The sequence below is a fragment of the Phoxinus phoxinus genome (genome assembly GCF_949152265.1).
Source record: "Phoxinus phoxinus genome assembly, chromosome: 12".
NCBI classification, from domain to species: Eukaryota; Metazoa; Chordata; class Actinopteri; order Cypriniformes; family Leuciscidae; genus Phoxinus; species Phoxinus phoxinus.
The window spans coordinates 31244180-31263824 of NC_136887.1; the positions used below are offsets into that span (position 1 = coordinate 31244180).

Consider the following 19645-nt stretch of genomic DNA (forward strand, 5'->3'; position numbering starts at 1 on the left):
CACAATAAACCGATTTAAATGAACTTCTTCAAAACCATTAAATATAGCTAAGCATTTTTCTTATTGTAAGGATTGCAGCCAACATCATTTAATGCCAGCTTCAAGCTAGACTGAAACAAGAAAGATGAAAAACAGGAAACAACTCATCCATCTGATCCGTCCCCATGACTTCGCACAGAAATGAAGAGGGAATTTACAAGGAGTCAAATTTAATTGACAACCATCTGGACAACATTTGCTTTACAACAGAGTCTGTAAAGCAAATTTACAATCAACAATTAATAAAAGTAAAGAAATGAAACAGAAGGACTTTGAAATTGCCGTTGGGGATTTCTGGAATAATTGTGCACAATAAGTCCAGAAACATTCCATAGCAGACACTCCTTGCCTGTTTGAGTTTGGCAACACAGCTATAAAATAATCAATACATTATTCAATATATATATCTTGGAGTTTATCATGAATTTGCTCTGAAATGGTTTTTGAATTTATTTAATTTTTTTATCAGAGGATCTATCATTTTGACCCAACAGCTATTATCAAGTAAACTCTAAATGTAATATTGTATTCTAAATGATTAAAAAACATTTTTTTTTTACTTTATTTTGTATCTTGCATTTTGTGTTGTCAAACGTATCCGTACTACTGTTACCAGAAAAAAAAGAAAAAAAGAAGCATTTCTGCAGTGCTGGTAGTACAGAGTACCGGATATATTTGGTACCCGCTAATAGACACTGCTTGTTTGTGTTTGTTTAAGCACTCTCTGGGCGTTAAAGGTTTCTATTTACAGCATGTTGTCATTAATGTCAGACTGAAACGCGTTAAAAACAAAATGCGTTAAAACAGAAGTCTCACCCGGAGTATTATACCATCAATCCGCGACACATTCAGTGATGTGCAGCTGCATTTGCATGCGGTATAGAAATGGTGGCAATAGAAATATAGAAATAGCACACTCTCTGGTGTTAATTTTGATCGTGGCTTCTCTTGGAAAAAAACTAAGACCATGTGTGTGGAGCAAGTGGTGGTAAAATATTGTCCCACTAATTGCGTTAGTCAGGTAACTGCGTAATCAGGATCTGCGCAACCGTTCTTGTTAGAGTGAGAACCACACAATTTTACTGTATTGATGCCGACTACTGAAATTTAGTACCGTGAAAACCCTAATTACATTATTTACCAACATATACAGGGAGTCCAGCAATTTGAGACCATTTAGTCCAATATCATTTCATTTATTGTATTATTTCCAGTTTAAATTAGATTCAACGTGTTTTCAGACTTTCAGACCCCAATGTATGAATACTTAAACATTTAGTATGTGAAAATGCCAGCAAACACTGTTTTAAATTGCCTCGAAGCGAGCAAGCAGACCACAGATTAGTTAGAGGATAGGGATTAGGAAGTGTTGAGCAATAATAGCAATTTGTTTCATATAAACTGAGTTGAAGTTTCAGGCTGAGAAATGATCACTAAAGCCAAGTGAACTCTACAAGACAGAAACTCATCACTCTCAGACTCACAGCGGCTTGTTTTCTGGCATGTCGGAGCGCACACTATTCAAAACAACGACGGAAAGCTACAATTCCAGAATCCATTCTCACGCAAACTCATGCACACAGAAACAGAGGAGTTTATTCTTGACATGTCAAAGAGCTTGCAGCCGTGTTTATACAGATTCATGGGGAGAAAGAAGAAAAACATCGATGAGAATGTGCTCGGGGAAATGTGCAGAGCAGTCTGATGTTTTTTTATTTATTGTTTCTTTGCTTTTGCACTCTTTCACTCTCTAGCCATTTCATTACTGCTCGCTCAACTGACAAGACTAGATTTCAAACTGGTTTAAACATTTTAAAATAAAATTAAATCGCAGATATTTATTTATTTTTTAGATTAATATCTGTGAAAAATATACCTTGCACACCTGATACCTCCTTCGACAGCCAGCAAAATCCACAAACTCCCCAAAACAAGCCAAGGCCTGGTTGAGTCAGTCACACACAGCAGGAGCAGCAGATTCTCCATCTCATTCTTCACCTCGGCAAGAACATACAACGATTGAGTATTTCCAGGGAAAAGATAGTGTGGCCCTATCTAGTGGCTCAGATAGGAAACTGAAAGCATTACATATGTTTCAACAGCCTGGTTCTTCTTTACTTAGAGACGAGATAACGGCCTGCGGTAGTCAGATAAATGAGTGATGGTCCTGCCATATCTTCTACCCCGAGAGAAAATGTTCCTTTGTGAGATTTGCAGCAGTAACTTTCCACTGGAATGACATCCCATTATCGTTTTTGAGAAAGTTTTTACATTCTGACCACTGAAGTGATTGTGAACGTTTCATGAAGTAGACATACAAAACAGATTAGAGCTAAACGGTAGGCGAAGACTGTCCTTTTCTCTGTGTGAGGTTCCTTTTCTTTCCCAAATGACTTCAATTGAGCAAATTTATTGCTGCCCAGAAGCTTTTTACAATTTAGCCAGTGGGTTGAAAGAGAGGCGGTGCTTCTTATCTCTGTTCTGTTAATTAGAACCAGCGGGAGGAGCTCGGCTGCCTTTTATTATCAAACCTTTTTTCTCATTGTAATTTATGGGCTATGCCTATAATTGAAAGGGTAGTAGAGGTAGACAGGGAAGTAGAGGATGTGGGGAATGAGATCAGGACATGACACGGACCTGCATCCCCATGAACCGCTCGAATGTAAAGTACAAAAGGCTGTGCATTATTGTTAGGCATGATGCATAGTGGTAAAATATTTTGTCTGAACAATAATAAGAGGAAGTGCATGAAAAACCTGTCTGAAAATCAGAAATATTATATAAACCAGACAGTGTGCATGCCAAATAAAATGTATTTTCTCCTTACTTACACAGTCTTATAAAGCCGTAGTGCTCTGGATCATGCACCTAATAACATCATAATGCAGAAATATCATCATAACCCAGTTCTGAAGTATTACTACAGACACACACTGTGAGAAAAATCTATATATTAAGAAAGTGCTGAATTTTTCGGCACAATGTTCTTTTTGGGCCATTTATGGCTCCTCCATTGAGAGAAGAACACAGTTCGTCACCTGCAGGGCAGCAGGGTGTACCTTATCATCTGCTCTTTTGTCAAAGAGCTTTCTTTTCCCATTTCTTTCATTCTGAATATTCTTATTCACCCTGAGGATTAGAAATGGAGAGAACTTGAGTGGGTTTTCTCAAGCTGCTAGATAAAAGTCACAGAATCTGTAGGTTCAGAGGTTTGAACTGTAAAAACTTTACTGGAAGTCTATTTTCTATGGAAGCCTGATTTCGTAAAATAAAAAATAAAAATGTAATTGAGAGATACTATTTAAAATAAAAATATATATTGTGAAATATACATTGCAATTATGATAAATAAGTCAGTTACTTTAAATAAATGGGCAATTATGAGAAACAAAATAAAAATTATGAGGATGTAAAGTCCTATCGTAAAATATAAAGTTGCAACTACAAGACTCATAATTATGAGAGTCACAATTACAACAAAAAAGTCAGTTGTGGAATATGAAGATATAAATATCTTGATATTTATAAAATAGAAAAGCGTAATTACGAGAAATCAATTACAAAGAAATGGTTAAAATTGTGATATATAAAAGACATTATGGTGATATATAAAGTCACAATTACATATATACTATAATTTTTTACTTTAAGGCAGAAAAGGGCTTCCATAGTTCTTAGAGCAAAAAAAATAAATCCATTAAAGCAAGCTGTTTTGCGTGAAGTTTTGCGTTTTTGTTTAGGATTTATAGGCTGTAGGGTATATTTTGCTAAGCCTATTTTTAAAGGACCCTGTAATAGCTGTCCAAATGGTAAAGTAATTTATTTTATTTTTTGATAATTATTGACCTAAGAGTCAAAACCTAAACGGACTTGTTCGCCAAAGTAGGTTTTTAAAATAATCACAAATATTTAACTAACGAGTTGATTGACCCCTAATCAAACACACCTGAACAAGCTAATCAATGTCTTCAAGATCATTAAGGCTACAATCAGGTACGTTTTTTTCAGGGTTGGAGCTAAACTTTGCAGGACAATTGCCCTCCTGGACCAACGTTCCTCACCCCTGCTCTAGGGCCATGAGTCAAACTGGCCCAGGGAGTTTCATTCTGATTGGCCTCCCTTAACCTTGTCCGACAGGTGCTCAAACTTCATTGTCCGGTGACCACAGTGTTTATCGAGATACGCTATTGTCCTCATAAACATTCACTGCACCTTGTACCAAGACACCACATGACAGTTTTCAAGTCAATCGGAATGATGGTTGCATAGCTATAGCAGTTTTCGCTTTTTATTATTTTAATTTTATAATGCCACCAAGTGGCCAGTCGTCGCGTCCTTGTTCGCGTGACCGCAGACTAAGCCTGTACATTGGTGTATTGAGTTTGGTGAAATTATCTCCTTCCGTTCATGAGTAATAGCCATTTTGGTAAAAGTGGCCATGCCCACTGCGAACGTTTTGGGTAAAAAAACTATAGGACTAGTTTTAACGAGTTCTGTGCGATTTCATACGTTTGATCACTGTAGCGCCATCGCCAGGCAGATTGGAACGAGCCTCAGTGACATTGTTAGAAGGGGGCGGTGGAAGTGGGGTACTACCATCCCTCAAAGTTTCAAGCCTTTACGACTTTTGGTTTGGCCTGCCCGATCACCTTTAGGGCAGAAAGCTGATCTTTAAAAATCCGGTAGCACTTTATTTCACAGTGCTATTCTGCATGTACATAGTATGTACTTATTATAGCAATTACAATAACTGGGTTATAACTATAGTTACTAACCCTGACCCAACCTCTACCCTTACCTTTTATTACCAGTAATATCTTGGGTAAGTACACTGCAAGTACACATACTGTAAAATAGTGTAACCAAAAATTCTAATAATTACAATAGGATTTCAGCGCTAAGCTCTTGAACCCATAAAAAGATGTGACAATTCTCATGATAATGAATATCCAGATATTGTTCTCCTTACTTTTGTCATCCTTTCACAGTATGAATTCTTACTCGAGTAATTTAGTGAGTGTAATCTCTCATCCCCAGCAGTAATTTGTTTACATGGTGTGACAAACCATTCAGCCCATCCAAACACACTGACAGAACATCATCAGTGTTTACACACCACAACAACTCTGCGCTGTGACAAAGACAAACGAGCGGCCGTAATGGAGCTTTGGTAAGCTTTCTTGGTTTCTAATTACATTATATTATTTGCCTATAAATCAAGACGGACATTGTGACTGCAGTTTTTTTTAAATGGGTTTTAAATGTGAATATCAGGTTTGGGATTGTGAATGATTATTTTGTAAGACAAGTCCGTTTGACAAGTTTACATTTACATTTATTTATTTGGCAGATGAATTTATCCAAATCAATCTAATATCCAGCAATGGTATATCATAAGCGATTAGTCATGTAAGGAAGCAGTCTAAGAGACATAAAAAAATAATGTGAATAAAGTGATTTTATGTTTTCATGACCTTAAGATCTAAAGGCTTAAGTGTGTGAAATGACTTCTAATACAAATTGTGCACTAATACAAATTGTGTAAATGTCTATACAAAACTTATTCATATTTTGAAATGGATGAGTTGGAATGGATAGAAAACCTAAAACCTAAAATTCCATAGAAATAAAAAGACATGGACAAAAGAAATTATACTAGGAATACACAATACTTTAAATGTAGATAACCTAGCTAATTTGGTCTCTAAAGAACTGAATGAAAAATATTTGAGTTTATAACTCTTACCTTCGCTGTCTTTGCACACTGAGAGATATTGTTTAGATCTCCTCGAAAACAACAGAGAAGAAACATACATGTGTCTCAGGAGAAAGAAGCTACGCTGCAAGAGACTCGAGCAAAACCCTCCATTTGCTTTTTTTAAGTGTAGTCTCGTTGCTTTTGGAGAAACAACTGAAAGATTAAAAAGATTAAGATAAATTCACTTTGCAATTTTTTATGTGTCTCCTATCTAGATTCCTTCCTTACATGAGTAACCGCTTGTTATACCATTTCCCTACGGGCGGACAGATAATAGTACCCCCAAAATTAATATTCTGTCATTTACTCACCCTCATGTCCTTTCAAAACTGTATGATGTTCTTTCTTCTGTGGAATACAAAAAAAAAAGTCATTTGGAAAATGTATTTTTGTTTGTCCATAACAAGGAAAGTCAGTGGGGACTTTTGTTTTTTGGACACTACGTAAAAAAACATGCAGTAATTTATCAAATGGAATTAATCCAGTCCGATTTCAGTTTCTGAAAGATCTGTTAATATGAAGCCTAAACATTGCAATCCAATTCACATATTTGTTTACATGTGCATTTCATGTATACCAAACTAAACTTCAGATCATGCGCATTTCGATTATAAAGTTATTTCTGAAGCATATTCAAAATGAAAGTGCCCAAGCAACATCGCTAAAAAAAAAGTTGCCCCGTGTATTATCACCTTTACGGGTTTGTAACGACATGAGGGGGGAGTAATTAATGACAGAAATTAAATTTTAGGGTGAACTATTCCTTTAAGTGTGAAATGTCTGTGGTCCGTTTATGCAATTCAGGCTATCAGGTGTTATGGAGGTGTTGAACACCAGACTGTAAAGATACATCCCTGGTTATTGGATCCATCTCTGGTTTCACTGTATATGTCTCACAATCTTTACAATGTTTAAACTCTTGTTAATAATTGCTGAACATGTGAATCGATTTGCATAAATATTCATGCGGGTCAGATCCATATACTCAACCTTGACCTGCTCATTCTCCCTTCTCTTTGCTTCCCTCACTAACACAGACAGGCATTGATCTAACCAGTCCTTTTGACTGGATGTTACGCTGTTCTGAGTTTTAAAAAAACATCCATGGATGTCAGTCTGAGCCTGAGATGTAACTCAGCATCCACAACACTGTCAAAATTGCAACATTTTCCACAATTTCCTGTGTGAAGGAGGCACCAATTTACAAGAATCAGATGAAAATTTTACATTTCAGTTTGTTTTGACGGCCTGGGGAGTTTGGCCATAATGAAAAATCAAAGAGAAAGATGAAAACAGACCAAGCAATTTTCTTTCGAGCTTGTTTACTTTGCTTGAGAGCAGCGGTTCATGAGATGAGTGACTGGCTTTAGTTCCTTCATCCAGAGGTCTGGAGGACACCAAGAGATCGACGGCAGACAGATGACAGAGATTTATTTGTGTCCTCTGAGAGAGTTAAGGCCATCATGGCTTGCAATCAGAGGTTTGATTTGTCCTTCGACAGAGTGTGAACCACCCGCACACTCGCATCACAACAGCAGCGAATTAGGATGTGTGGAGAAACACACACACACCCACACATAAACATACTGACAAGCGCAAACATGCATGATCAAATTCAGCCCACAGCTAATCTGAACACTGGTCTATATTAAACCATATCATCTCCATCGTACCAGTGTTAGTCCACTAACACAGTAAAAGTCTTTCACTTAAAGTCAATTTGAAATAAAAATCAACACTGTTTACTTTCTTACATATTCATATTATATTCCTGGTGCATTTTATTAGAGATTTGTTTTCATCAAAATGCTATAACTTGCTCTGACACTACTTTTCTATACCCAACAAGTAAAAAACATTTTATTAATATATACAATATTTTGTTAAAAATAAGTCTATAATTTTCTGGTCTAAATATGACTCTGGACCCTCGTTCAATGAAAGTCTAAGAGTAAAATATAAAAATCTTAAGTCTAATAATTTAGTAAAGAGCACTCCTCTCCTCAACAAGACACAGGAATCCTTCACATCCGTAGCACAAGTTGTACAGCGACGATTATGGTTAATGGGTTGTTCAAATCCTCAACTATGAGCAATAATAATAGTGATGCTTATCTGTATAAATATTACTAATCATGTGTTATTGTCCCTTGATGACAAGTGTTAGACTCATGTATGATGGTGGGGGGTCTGCTATATAGTTAACTAGCAACCATTGTACTGTACGCCCCTCTGGCACGTTGAGGCATGTCCGCATCCTTCATCGGAGCCTCCAGAGCTGTGATTAGCATCCTGACAGAGATAAGGAGCCGGCGTTGATGCTCCTGCGGGGCGGACACACATCACGCTAAGCTTGAACGACAGCCCCGCTACAGTCGGGACCGCTGGTGACCGTTCCACCCCCTCACCCTCATTCTCTCTCACTTATTACTTCTCGCCGTCTTTCCTCTGGCTCTCCATCACTTCTGCCTCTGCAATCATATACGCAAATTATAAACTGACAGGAGTGTGTCTAAAATTTAAAAAGAGAGATAGATAGACCGAGAGATAGATCGATCTATCTATCTATCTATCTATCTATCTATCTATCTATCTATCTATCTATCTATACACTAAATGTGCATGTAAATGCAATTATAAATGATTTTTAACATAAGTCAACCCATAAAGTCTCAAAGTCCTAAAAATCAATAAGGTTTAAATTCTTGTGCACAGTTTAGTATAATAGAGATACACAGTCAGTCTGGATACAAGATGACTGGTGTTTTTGTTGTTTAGTCCACCAATACCCAGTGAACAATATATTATACATGAAGTAGAGAAGAGTAAAAGTAAAGTTCAGCCAAAGTCACTTGAAGGCAAGCCTGCAATCTTAGCCGAAAAAAGCGAAATGCCTGCTAACGCTTCGTGAACGTTTCTTGAGCTTGTTTTCACCACAGACCTTATTTCAGCCATTTAACCAAAACCCCATTCAAAAAACCCATTGACCTCAGGACGATAGAACCGGAAGAGCTAAAGTGCTAAAATGCTTATTCAAAATAACCTACTCAAGAGAGATTTTGGACGCAGCCAGTCTCTGGTTAAGCAAACTACTTTTCACTTCTGTTTCTAGCGGATTCAACTGATATTTTCTCCACACTGCCACCCATTGTTTTGGAGGACAATCCACCATATTGACTACAACATGTTTCTCAGCGCCTCTGAAGTGCTCAAGCAATTACATTTGTCTCTGTATAATAATGTAACCATATATTCAAGATGAGAGTGGGGAGTGAATGTAAAGTTTAAGAATTTAAGAATTGGTCATTGAAAAAACCCACTTAAATATTGGAAATGTATCTCATGTAGTGTCTTAAATTAAGCTGGAGTAGGATACGGTATTTAACATTGAAATACTGACACACGTCACCTTTAAACCTTCAATAAAGTATTTGGCAGCTTCACAGAGTGGACATCTTATCTTCGAGTATCTTCTAAAAACTCACTCACTCACTCACTCACTCACTCACTCACTCACTCACTCACTCACTCACTCACTCACTCACTCACTCACTCACTCACTCACTCACTCACTCACTCACTCACTCACTCACTCACTCACTCACTCACTCACTCACTCACTCACTCACTCACTCACTCACTCAGCCTCATTATCTGCGACATGCAGCGGTAGGATTAGCTCTTGAAGTTCCATTACCTCGCTTAAGTCTACCAAAGTGAGATTTTTCTTCCTCCTACCTAGACGGTCCTTTTCCTTATCACCATGTTTTCACACTTCTCTACCTGTCCACACAGCTATGCCTTATCTCAGCTTAAACGTGCACAAGCACAAAACCCACTACAACATGCTTAAATGTTTCAAGCCGTTTTAAGGACCGTACAAATTCAATAAAAGACAGTTTAAAAGAAAAAACATTAATCAGCAACCAATCAATCACAAATCAATCAAACCAGCTTGCCAGCGATTTGGCCCGACCACAATCACATCAGCTCAGTGAGAGACTGCCCTGCATTCTGGTTAAGACCTTGTAAAAGTGAACTCGCAGCTACTGCAGTGTGAAAGCATCAGCCTGCAGTGGATTAGCGCTTGTCCGCACAACTTAAGAATGACAAACCTGAGGTAGCCAATAAGAATGAACTAATCAGCAATCGTTTAATCCAACTCTGATTTACATTGGCTAATGAGGAAGCTTTGATCTGCTTGGCTTCTTTATGATTGGACACAAGTGGTGCGTGGGATTGTCTAGTGTGTACTATCCTCTCTATTCGGTACTTCAGGCCCGAGGCTCTTGCTGTCCCAGTTATGACACACATTTACATGAACTGCAATGAATTACAGCATCAAAGTCGCTACATATTGAAGAGGAGCGAGCAGAAGAAAGAGTGTGTATGGGTAGTTAGGTGTTTGAAAGAGAGAGAGAGAGAGAGAGAGAGAGAGAGAGAGAGAGAGAGAGAGAGAGAGAGAGAGAGAGAGAGAGAGAGAGAGAGAGAGAGAGAGAGAGAGAGAGAGAGAGAGAGAGAAGCACGTAATTGTGAGACGAGCTAAAGGAACGGCATTGGATTGCAGAGTACGGATTGCAGATGAGCAGCGAAAGAGAAGGAAAGAGTGGGAAAGAAAATAAAGAGAGATTTCCCAGATTTTAAAGCCGTTATTGCATTTACAAAAAAAAAAAAAAAACTTTCATTAACTCCAAAAAATAATACTAATAATGATTACAGGCTCAATATCTGTCAAAAAATCTTGGAAATTGATTCAAATGAAGCCATGCAAAAGAAATCATTCATTCTTGAGGACCCTACAAGGTCTGCATTTATTCAATAAAGATTAATAATAATAAAGAAACTGTGCACAGATGCCAAGTACTTCAAATTTATCTTCAAGTACACTTAGATTTAATTTGCAGGCAGTGAGGAGAAAGAGAAATGCTCCCAGGTCACTTGTTTTTATAAAGGTATGATTTAAAAACAATAAATAAATACAAATGCATTATTGCATGCACACATAAAATGAAATGCATGTTTTCCTTTTTTTTTTTGGTGGTTGGGGGTGGGGTTGGGGGGACTGGGGATTGAGCTGTGAAATATGTCCTTCTATCTCTTGGGAAAAAGGTTGGGAATACATGAAAAGGAAATTAGAGTGCAGCGCAGGCAGGTTTGCAAGAGCTGCTCTGTCACTTACTGAAGAAAATGTACTCCGTATAGCTGCTCCAGATCTTGTCGTCTCTGTACTGGTTAACAAACGCAGCTGTTCCGGTTGAGTTGCAGGCCACCATCTGGAACCCAGCCTCGCTCAATCTGTCGAACGCTTGCTCAAGGTATGTGAACTTCAGGTAGAAGCGCGAGGTGTATTTCTCTGGTGGACGGTCAGGATCCCGACTTTCATTTAGAGTGTCCCCGAACACCTCCTTCGCCAAAGCGATACGCCCACAGACCATGATCCTTGCCACGCGCCTAAACTTAGCATCGGCTTGGTTATCCCTCACCATTGTGTAGGATCCCCGATAACCAATCGTAATGAACCCTGACCTCTTGTCCAGGGTGGAAGAGGAAGTCGCATAGTTGGTGGCGCTGTTTCCAGTTCGAGTCACCAACTCGCTACTCTGTGAACTTTCCTCAATGTCACTCTGGCAGCCTTCGTCGTTGAGCGAGCCTTGCTTGGCTACACGCGGGCTCAGAAGTCTCAGAAGTTCCCCCAACTGGAAGTGCTCGGCCTCACGTTGAAGACGTTCCCGCTCCGGGAAGTGTTCAGGTAGCACGAGCTGGCGGTCCCGTAGAAAGTCCAGCACGTATCGGAACAAGAAGCCATCGCGGTCGATGAAGAAGCGCCCTCTGCTGTCGCGGGGCAACTCGTGTGGGTTGCACCGCGTGAACATGGTGTGAAGGGTGGTGTCAGGTATGCTGACCAGAGTGGAGCGCTTGGTGACATACACCTGGCCGCCCACATTCAGTTCCACGACCTCCGGGTACGGACTTGACACCTCGCTGATAGGGAGTATAGTTTCCTTCATGGCCATGATCCAAACACACCAAAGCGACAAGGTAAACACAAGACGAATGAAGAGAGGCGACTCTGGAAAGATCTCAAAAAGAAGCAGGCAACGAATCCATAGAGTTCCAGGAATGATAGATGTCAGTCAAGGCTTCACTGCCAAACAGCTGTTAAAGTTTGAGAAAGGACTACATCGCTGCTGGAGAATGAGAGAGGGATAGAGAGAAGAAGAGGGATAATAAGAAAAAGGGAAGAGGAGAAGAGAAGGGGATGGAGTGCTATCAAGTTTCCTCAGCTGCTGTCCCTCTGTTGATGAAGAGAGCAGTGGAGTGCGAGATGGAGACACTGGGGTGGGGGAGAGGGAGAGAGAGAGAGAGAGAGAGAGAGAGAGAGAGAGAGAGAGAGAGAGAGAGGAGGTGGGAAAGAGGAGGAACGCCAAACAGAGACCCACATCATTTGTCCAAGGTCTAAGGGAAGCCACAGTGACATCATCTACAGAATGAGAGAGGGAGTGGAGGTGTAACCACACGGTCCTGCCTTTTAAAGAGACAGCTGCACAATAATTCACACACTAAAAGAGCAAGAATATTGATTAATTACCATCAAAGGATATGATCAAGGATATGGTATATAAACCCACATAAAATTTTAATTTTGGTTGTTCTTTTAGCTATGTGCACATGTATGCTGTTGTGTGGAATAATGATCTCTCTAAATGACTATCTGGTGTAATTGAGTTGGACTCCAATGTCTGCATGTTGTGGCACAGTGAATAATGAACAGGCACACAATGTGATTGTCTCATGGGAATAAACACAGATTAGCTGTAATTCTCACATTATCTCTGCCAAAACCATTAAAACGGAGGGAGAAAGAGAGAGCCAGAGAGAGAAGCACTATGTTAATCAGCCAGAAGACTATATCGCCACCTAGGGGCCATATGCATGTACAATCAGTTAGGTTTGTCAATGAAAGTGAAAAAGACAATCGGTGAAACAATATCCAATTCTGTTCAAATTCAATTGGTTTGTATTTCTGAATGAACAACAGATTTCAATTCAGAGTGAGATTTTTAATGATACATTTTTAAAGGTTACTTAATGGATTTGGTCACATTTATATCAAATCTTGATTTTTTTCAACATAATTCAGAATTTTCCTCATTGCATTTGGTTATCACTGATTCTCTGTCCCTCAGATATGATTCAGACAATCTAAACTTTACTAGCAAATGGTAAATATGCTAAATGGTGGTTACCTCTTACCTTTACATCCCTATGCACCTGGTATTAACGTTGTTGTTTTTTAGCAGAATGCATTTTACACCTTCATTCTAATGTCTATTGTAACCGGATAGAGATCAGATTGCACGTATCCCCACAAAATCCATTCCAATCACAATGCATTATGGGTGCAGTTACTAATGTGGTTAAAGTAAAGTGGAGACACATTCATCTTCTTTTTTATTAGTCATACAAATAATCTAAAAAAATAATGTTTCTTCACCAATGCATGCTAGTATAATGACAGCTACTCCACATTATTCAACTCCTGAAACTTTAAATGTCACATTTAAGGGGATAAGACATTTATTTTTATAGGTTGGTTAGAGACTCAGATTCAATGACAATTTGGAAGAAAAGTGACATTTTTAAAATATGGTCATTAAAGGGCTGCAGCATCAAAGTTATAAAAACACGACCAGTCAGAAGACTCTAAAGCAACTTTGGATCAAAACCCATCCAGCTTGAGGTGACACAGCACACAAGGCTTTTAGGAGATCTGGATGACGATAATGTCAGTGCCTTACTATTTATCACTGTCATTCTGGAAACACCGTCCCTCCTGAGGAACAATAGGCTTCCTCAAGGGATAAACTGAAAAGCAGGGCCATTGTTTCTTGGTGCTAATCACCCTGCTGAGAGCTGACAATGAGTAATTACTGTGAGCCTGAGGACTGCATCCTCGGCGGTGTCTAAACACTACCTGCTGTTGATGAATGGACCAATTGATCTGCAGTCGTATTCAGCATTTGCATGTAATTGCATGTCAGGTGTACTTCTGACAGTGTATGGTAAGAGATGTACCTGTACACAGACAAATACCCACAATCAAAAAAGAAGAGGATGATAATTGCGGCATAGTGGTGTAAATTATAATGCTGCAGCTTGCCTCTATCTGTGTAGTCGTATAGTAAGCTGGAAATCACAGGTTAAAAAAAACAAAACAAAAAAACACTGAAAGTGGAGATAACTGTAGATATTACACATGATTTTCCTATTTATCTTCCTCAATCTGCCTTTTCATCTTTTTTTTTCCTTTGTAAAATGCTCAGTATTTTGTTGGCTAAGGCAAGCATCACTATGGCTTTTCATTATGACAATTCACAATATGACAGCAATGGCGGATGATAAAATGGGCAACCTCTAAAAAAAAAAACAGACTTGCATTGAAATGCAAGTTACACCGATCCATCTATCTAGAGGCCAGAACATCATAGAAACTTTAGGATGTGCCCTTTTGACTTGGCTCAGTAAGCAACCACCAAAACACCCTAGCAACCACATAGCGACATGTAAAAAAAAAAAAAAAAAACTCAGAACACTTTAGCAACTGCATAGCATCACCCTGGCAACCACTCACCTTTTCTTCAAAAAATGTCTCTCCTCGTGTGGCTTCACCTCTTCACCTTCCTGTCAAGTGACTCAGTGTCGCTCCATGACGCCGTCCATCCTCTTTTTTTAAAAATTCGACTCCATCAGCCCATCACACCACCGAGACTCCACGGCCACACTCCCCTCCTTGATTACACTCAGATAGACACCAGCCAGACCTGCACACAGAGCTGTTCATCAGCCACTTATAGCAGCATGCATGGCTGATTTTATGGTGGATGGCACAGAAGTGACATTGACCTTCCCTCTCAAATTAACACTCATGAGGTAAAGCACCTGTTAACTATGCAGCACAGTACATGTGAATGACACACTCAATGTCATATTCAGCATGTAGATCTTCATCAACCAGAGGAAGAACCCCACCACCACACATTTATATGTAGATGTGCTTGAATAATGACGTTTTCCTGATCTGGCCTCTTTTAAAAATGTGTTTTCTGTACTGACAGTGAAATATAATGTTCCAAAATGCAATTTTTTTGACCGCACAACATATTGGCTATAATATGATACCGACTACAAATACATTTTTTTAACAATTCTCATCAATCAGATGCAATCAAACACACACAACCGAAGTCACTCACAGTTAGACATGGTTACACAATATCAAATGCCTATACATTAACAGAGGCCCTGAAGGGCTATAGTGGTGGGGGGAAAAAATATGAGATGGGAGGAAAAATAAAAAGTCAATGCATTTGAGTTCTCTTGCAAATGTTTTGCGTTCCCCCGAGAAACTTTGCGTTTGCTCGCAAAACCTTTTCGTTCCCCCGAGAAACTTTGCATTCACTTGCAAAACGTTTTGAGCTCTTGGTGTGCGAATGTTTCTCAGAGGGAACACAAAATTTCTTTTTTGCGAGGGAATGCAAAGTTTTTTTGGGGAAAGCAAAACATTTGGAAGATAATTTTTTTTTCCTCCATCACGTATTTTTTCCCTTCACCGTGTCCCTTAGGGGCTCCGAAGAATTATTCAATAATAGTATAATAATGCTAAAAAAAAAACACTCCTGCTGCATAATAATTAAACAAATATAGCTTTTCACTCAGTCCAGTAAGCAACACCCCTCATATTCAACAATATTTTTGATTTGACTGCACTGACACTATTAGATATCTGATTTCTACAGAACTACTTTATAGATAACATGGACTAATTTAATAATTGATGATCTTTAAAACAAAACTGAATCGACACTGACCTGACTTCAGCTGAACAATGGCACCATTTTCTTTTAGAGCTGCTGTACAGCCGAAACTAACTCTGTTTGCAATCTGTATTGTATTAAGTGCAATATAAATAAAGGTGGCTTTACATGACAAGTGGCCACCCAGACCACACTAGCAACTGCATAGAAATGCCCAGGCAATCCACACCAACCTACATTGTGTTGAAAAGCTTTGTATGGGCAAAGATCACTCACATTTTTTTCAGAAAATGCAAAAATCTTCCGTCTTGAGCTGTTTACTGTTTGTCTTTTATAACACAATTATTCAGCACAATCATTTTTTTGAAGCAGCTCAAACAAATTGTACCAATCACTTGCAATAAAACAAACACTGAAGAGCAAGAGAAATCTCAGGGCCTGGAGAGGTGTGTATAGAAAGCTGAACAGTGACTGACAGCAACAAATGACAGCACTTTACCACTGACTTGCTTCTCCCCTGGTGGTGTGAGGGGAATGAAGACAAGCCGATCAGAGAGGCCGCTGCATGCCGCTGGCCCCCACCACCCACCCGTTTGCAGTTAAATTACGGGTTGGGGTAAGACGACTTCCTGCGGTGCTACACAACTGTTTCTGTAGACCAGCAGTCAACACTTCACAGTGAGATGAATGAAGAGGAAAGGTGTCATCAGTATGACTTGTCAAACTGTTATAAAAGGTTTGAGGCAGCATGGGAGGACACTTTTTGAAAAAGGGAAGGTACAAGCTTGCTTAACTTAAGGCCTTTAACAGGTGTCGATCATATCAAACTGCCTCAATGCATCATTCAAGAAAGGACAAAAATTAAAAGTACAGCCTAGAATACATTTAAAGAAATGTTCACTTCCAGTACCATGCATTATCAGAAAAGAGTTGGAGTAGCTACCATGTAAATATTCATATATAAGGTAATTATTCAGTAGCATTTTATATTTATTTATACATCGTTTTCGTTCGTTAAAACAGGCTGGACATATGTATTGTAATACAAGTTAACACTACAGAAAAATTTACTCAAAGCTGAACACCCTAGAGAAACTAGTTATACATACAACATACAACTATAGCAACATAAAAGTAAAGACTTCAGATATACAAAGACGGTGCACTCGTATTACCATCTATGAATTGATGAAAGTGAATGTGCAAATTATGGTGGAATAATGTTGCCTTCTAGATATAAGAGCCAGTCGTCAATCGTCATTGCATCACTGCAGCTGCTGTCAAGCTAACATGATTTGAGTGTTCAGAAACAACATTTATGAGACAGTTGTCAGATTTAATTGGTGATTCCAAATATGAAATATAATTGTAATCGTGGTGAACAGAATTGGAGAATTTCCTCATTCAAAGAGATGGAAGCTGTACTTGCATCATGACTGATTTGGCTGCCCAAGAGGCGTTTCAAAGACGGCTGCTGAGTGAAATATCTCCAAAACTTGCTTGAAGGGGACTTTGATAAAAGACGCATGTTTTTTATATATATATACAAATTATGAAACACTAAAAACATTTAATATCTAATACATATTTCCTAGAAAAAACATTTCCAGAAACATTATATTGCCAGTTGCAATAAATAAACAGATTCCGACAGCTCTATTTTTGCAGTCGGATTCTGTCCCCCCCCGTTTCTTACACATTAAAGATCCAATATCTACAAAACTTCACTGATAAGTTAGCACCAATATCCTTGTGGGCAGCGCATTGATATTTAGTGTCATTGGCCCTCATTTATCAATCTTGCGTCGAAACGGGCGTATATGTTGGCCTAAGATTATGCTCACACTCCTTTCACCGTCTGATTTATGAAGCTGTGCGTACCTTTGAAATTCAGGTGTACGCAATACCTGCCCTTGATAAATGCCGCGGCTGAAAACGATCGTCATTAGATTAACACGCCCCTATATATTCACGTCTCCGCCTCCCCCACGCCCTCATTTTACGCCATGGACACACGGAAGACGGCAAAGAGGAGAAACTTCTCCGGTGGAAATCCAGTTTAAATCGCTGGATGGTTGAGCAAATTACCTATCACAATGCATTATTTTACAGCGTTGAATTTCGCATGACGTCACATGTAATGGGGTGTACAATAGTGATGATGATGTGAATAATTGCATGACAATTTGTAATATTCTTCTTATTAGTATTATGATTTTGATTATTAATGACGCTTATTGTTATTTAGAAGAAGAATGTCTTTGTTATTATTATTATTTGTATTATTATTATTTAAAAGAAGAAGAATGTCATTTTAATTATTTTGTCAGTCTGAATTATGTTTTGGTCATTGAAAGCCTTTCATTACTGAACCCAGTCTGTGCGCACCTGCCGGGCTTAACTCACAAAAATAAACACTGAAGTTTATCATTTCTATGTTGTTGTTTTTTTACAGTGGGTCATAATATATCATATCTTTAGTTTGTCAGTGCGTTTTGTGGTGTTAGGAATTGTTTTTCTGCACTAACTCAAAACGTGCGTACATGTACACCACCTCCTGAGCTGGCGTAGGATTTGAGCGTGCCGTACGCCAACGTCCATATTGATAAATAGCAAAGTCACCGTGGTTTTGGGTGTACGCTGGAAATTTGGTGTACGCACTTTTCATAAATGAGGGCCATTGTGCTTCAAGTGACACGAGTTTGTGGACTTTTTTTGATCCCGTCCTCCTCTCTCTCTCTCTCTCTCTCTCTCTCTCTCTCTCTCCAGATGCTTCCCGACAACATAATGTCATTATGATAAAAAGGCAACAATCCCCCAAAAATAAATCTTTAAACTGATGCTGGTTAAGCTCCACCCACAAACATAAAGGAATAAGCATATTTTAAGCCATTACATCAACATCTCTCATTATGAAGGTTTACGGCAGCTCTATTTTATGCAGTCGGATTCTGTTCCCCCTCTTGTCTCCTGCACAATAAAGTTCCAATATCTACACAACTTATGTTGGCTTGTTGACACCAATAGCCTTCAGTGCACTGACTTATAGTGCCGTTGTGCTTCAGGTGTCCAGAGTTCGAATCTTGGCTAGTGGACTTTTCTTGACCCCTTCGCAACTCTCTCTCCCTCCATTTTTGCTTCCTGACAACTGTGGTGGATTTTTAATAGATACAACTGTATATCAAACTAATATTAACTAACATCTAACCTTACACTACTTTTCAGGCCTAAAAAAGCTAACACTCTGAAACACAATGTACTAAGACGTTCTGTACTTAGGCTGAATGTATGTGTGTCTTCTTATGTCAACTCATGACTTTGTGTGTGTGTGTGTGCGTGTGTGTATAAATAACGAACATGGGAACTGAAACTAGACAGATGACGAAGTTAGAACTTGTGATTAACAATGAAGTAATCATTACAACAAAGTTTGCTTTACCTAGTAACAGAAGGGTTTAGTAACATATGAAGAACCAATCAAATAGTGGAGAAATTATGTAATGCAGCATGACATTTATGTCATACCTCAATACATAAAAACTGTTGTATTCTGGTGTACTGTGGGTTTTTCTCAAGGGAATTTGTCTGAGATACTCCCGGCCTTGATTCCTCTTGGGAGAGTTTCTCTGAGAACTGCTCGAAGACTCTCCCGGACGCTAATAAAGGCATTTGAAGGACATTTGCTGAAAGTCTGTCTGTTATTACTGCTGCGCAGCAGGTCAGTTAGTAAGCAAGTAAGTTAGTTAGTAAGCAGGTCAGTTAGTAAGCAAGTAAGTTAGTTAGTAAGCAGGTCAGTTTAGGGAAGCAAGTAAGTTAGTTAGCAAGTAGGTCAGTTTAGGGAAGCAAGTAAGTTTGAGTAGAGATAGGGAACTCAGCTGTAGTCGACTGGAGACTCGCTGGAGTATAGCACACAGCCGACGTCGACAGGAGACGCGCCAGCGTATAAATATTATAGGATAGTTAATTTTAGGGAAAAATCCTTTACATAACATAATGTCCTATTATGATAAAAAGCAAAAAATGGCCCAAAAAA

At 38.8% G+C, this 19645-nt stretch overlaps 1 protein-coding gene across 2 annotated transcripts in view; it reads right to left on the reverse strand.

The window, feature by feature from the left end:
- Positions 1 to 19645, reverse strand: part of kctd8 (potassium channel tetramerization domain containing 8) — a 43985-nt gene that overhangs the window by 11820 nt on the left and 12520 nt on the right. The window contains exons 3-5 of one of the 2 annotated variants that reach the window (XM_079631366.1): positions 14430 to 14619; positions 13773 to 13873; positions 10977 to 11985 (exon numbers count right to left, since the gene is read on the reverse strand). In XM_079631366.1, coding sequence (XP_079487492.1) covers positions 10977 to 11811 — 835 coding nt within the window. In that variant the 5' untranslated portion in view covers positions 11812 to 11985; positions 13773 to 13873; positions 14430 to 14619. Of the gene's footprint in view, positions 1 to 10976; positions 12252 to 13772; positions 13874 to 14429; positions 14620 to 19645 lie in introns of those variants that run through there. The other variant, XM_079631367.1, reaches the window with a different exon arrangement.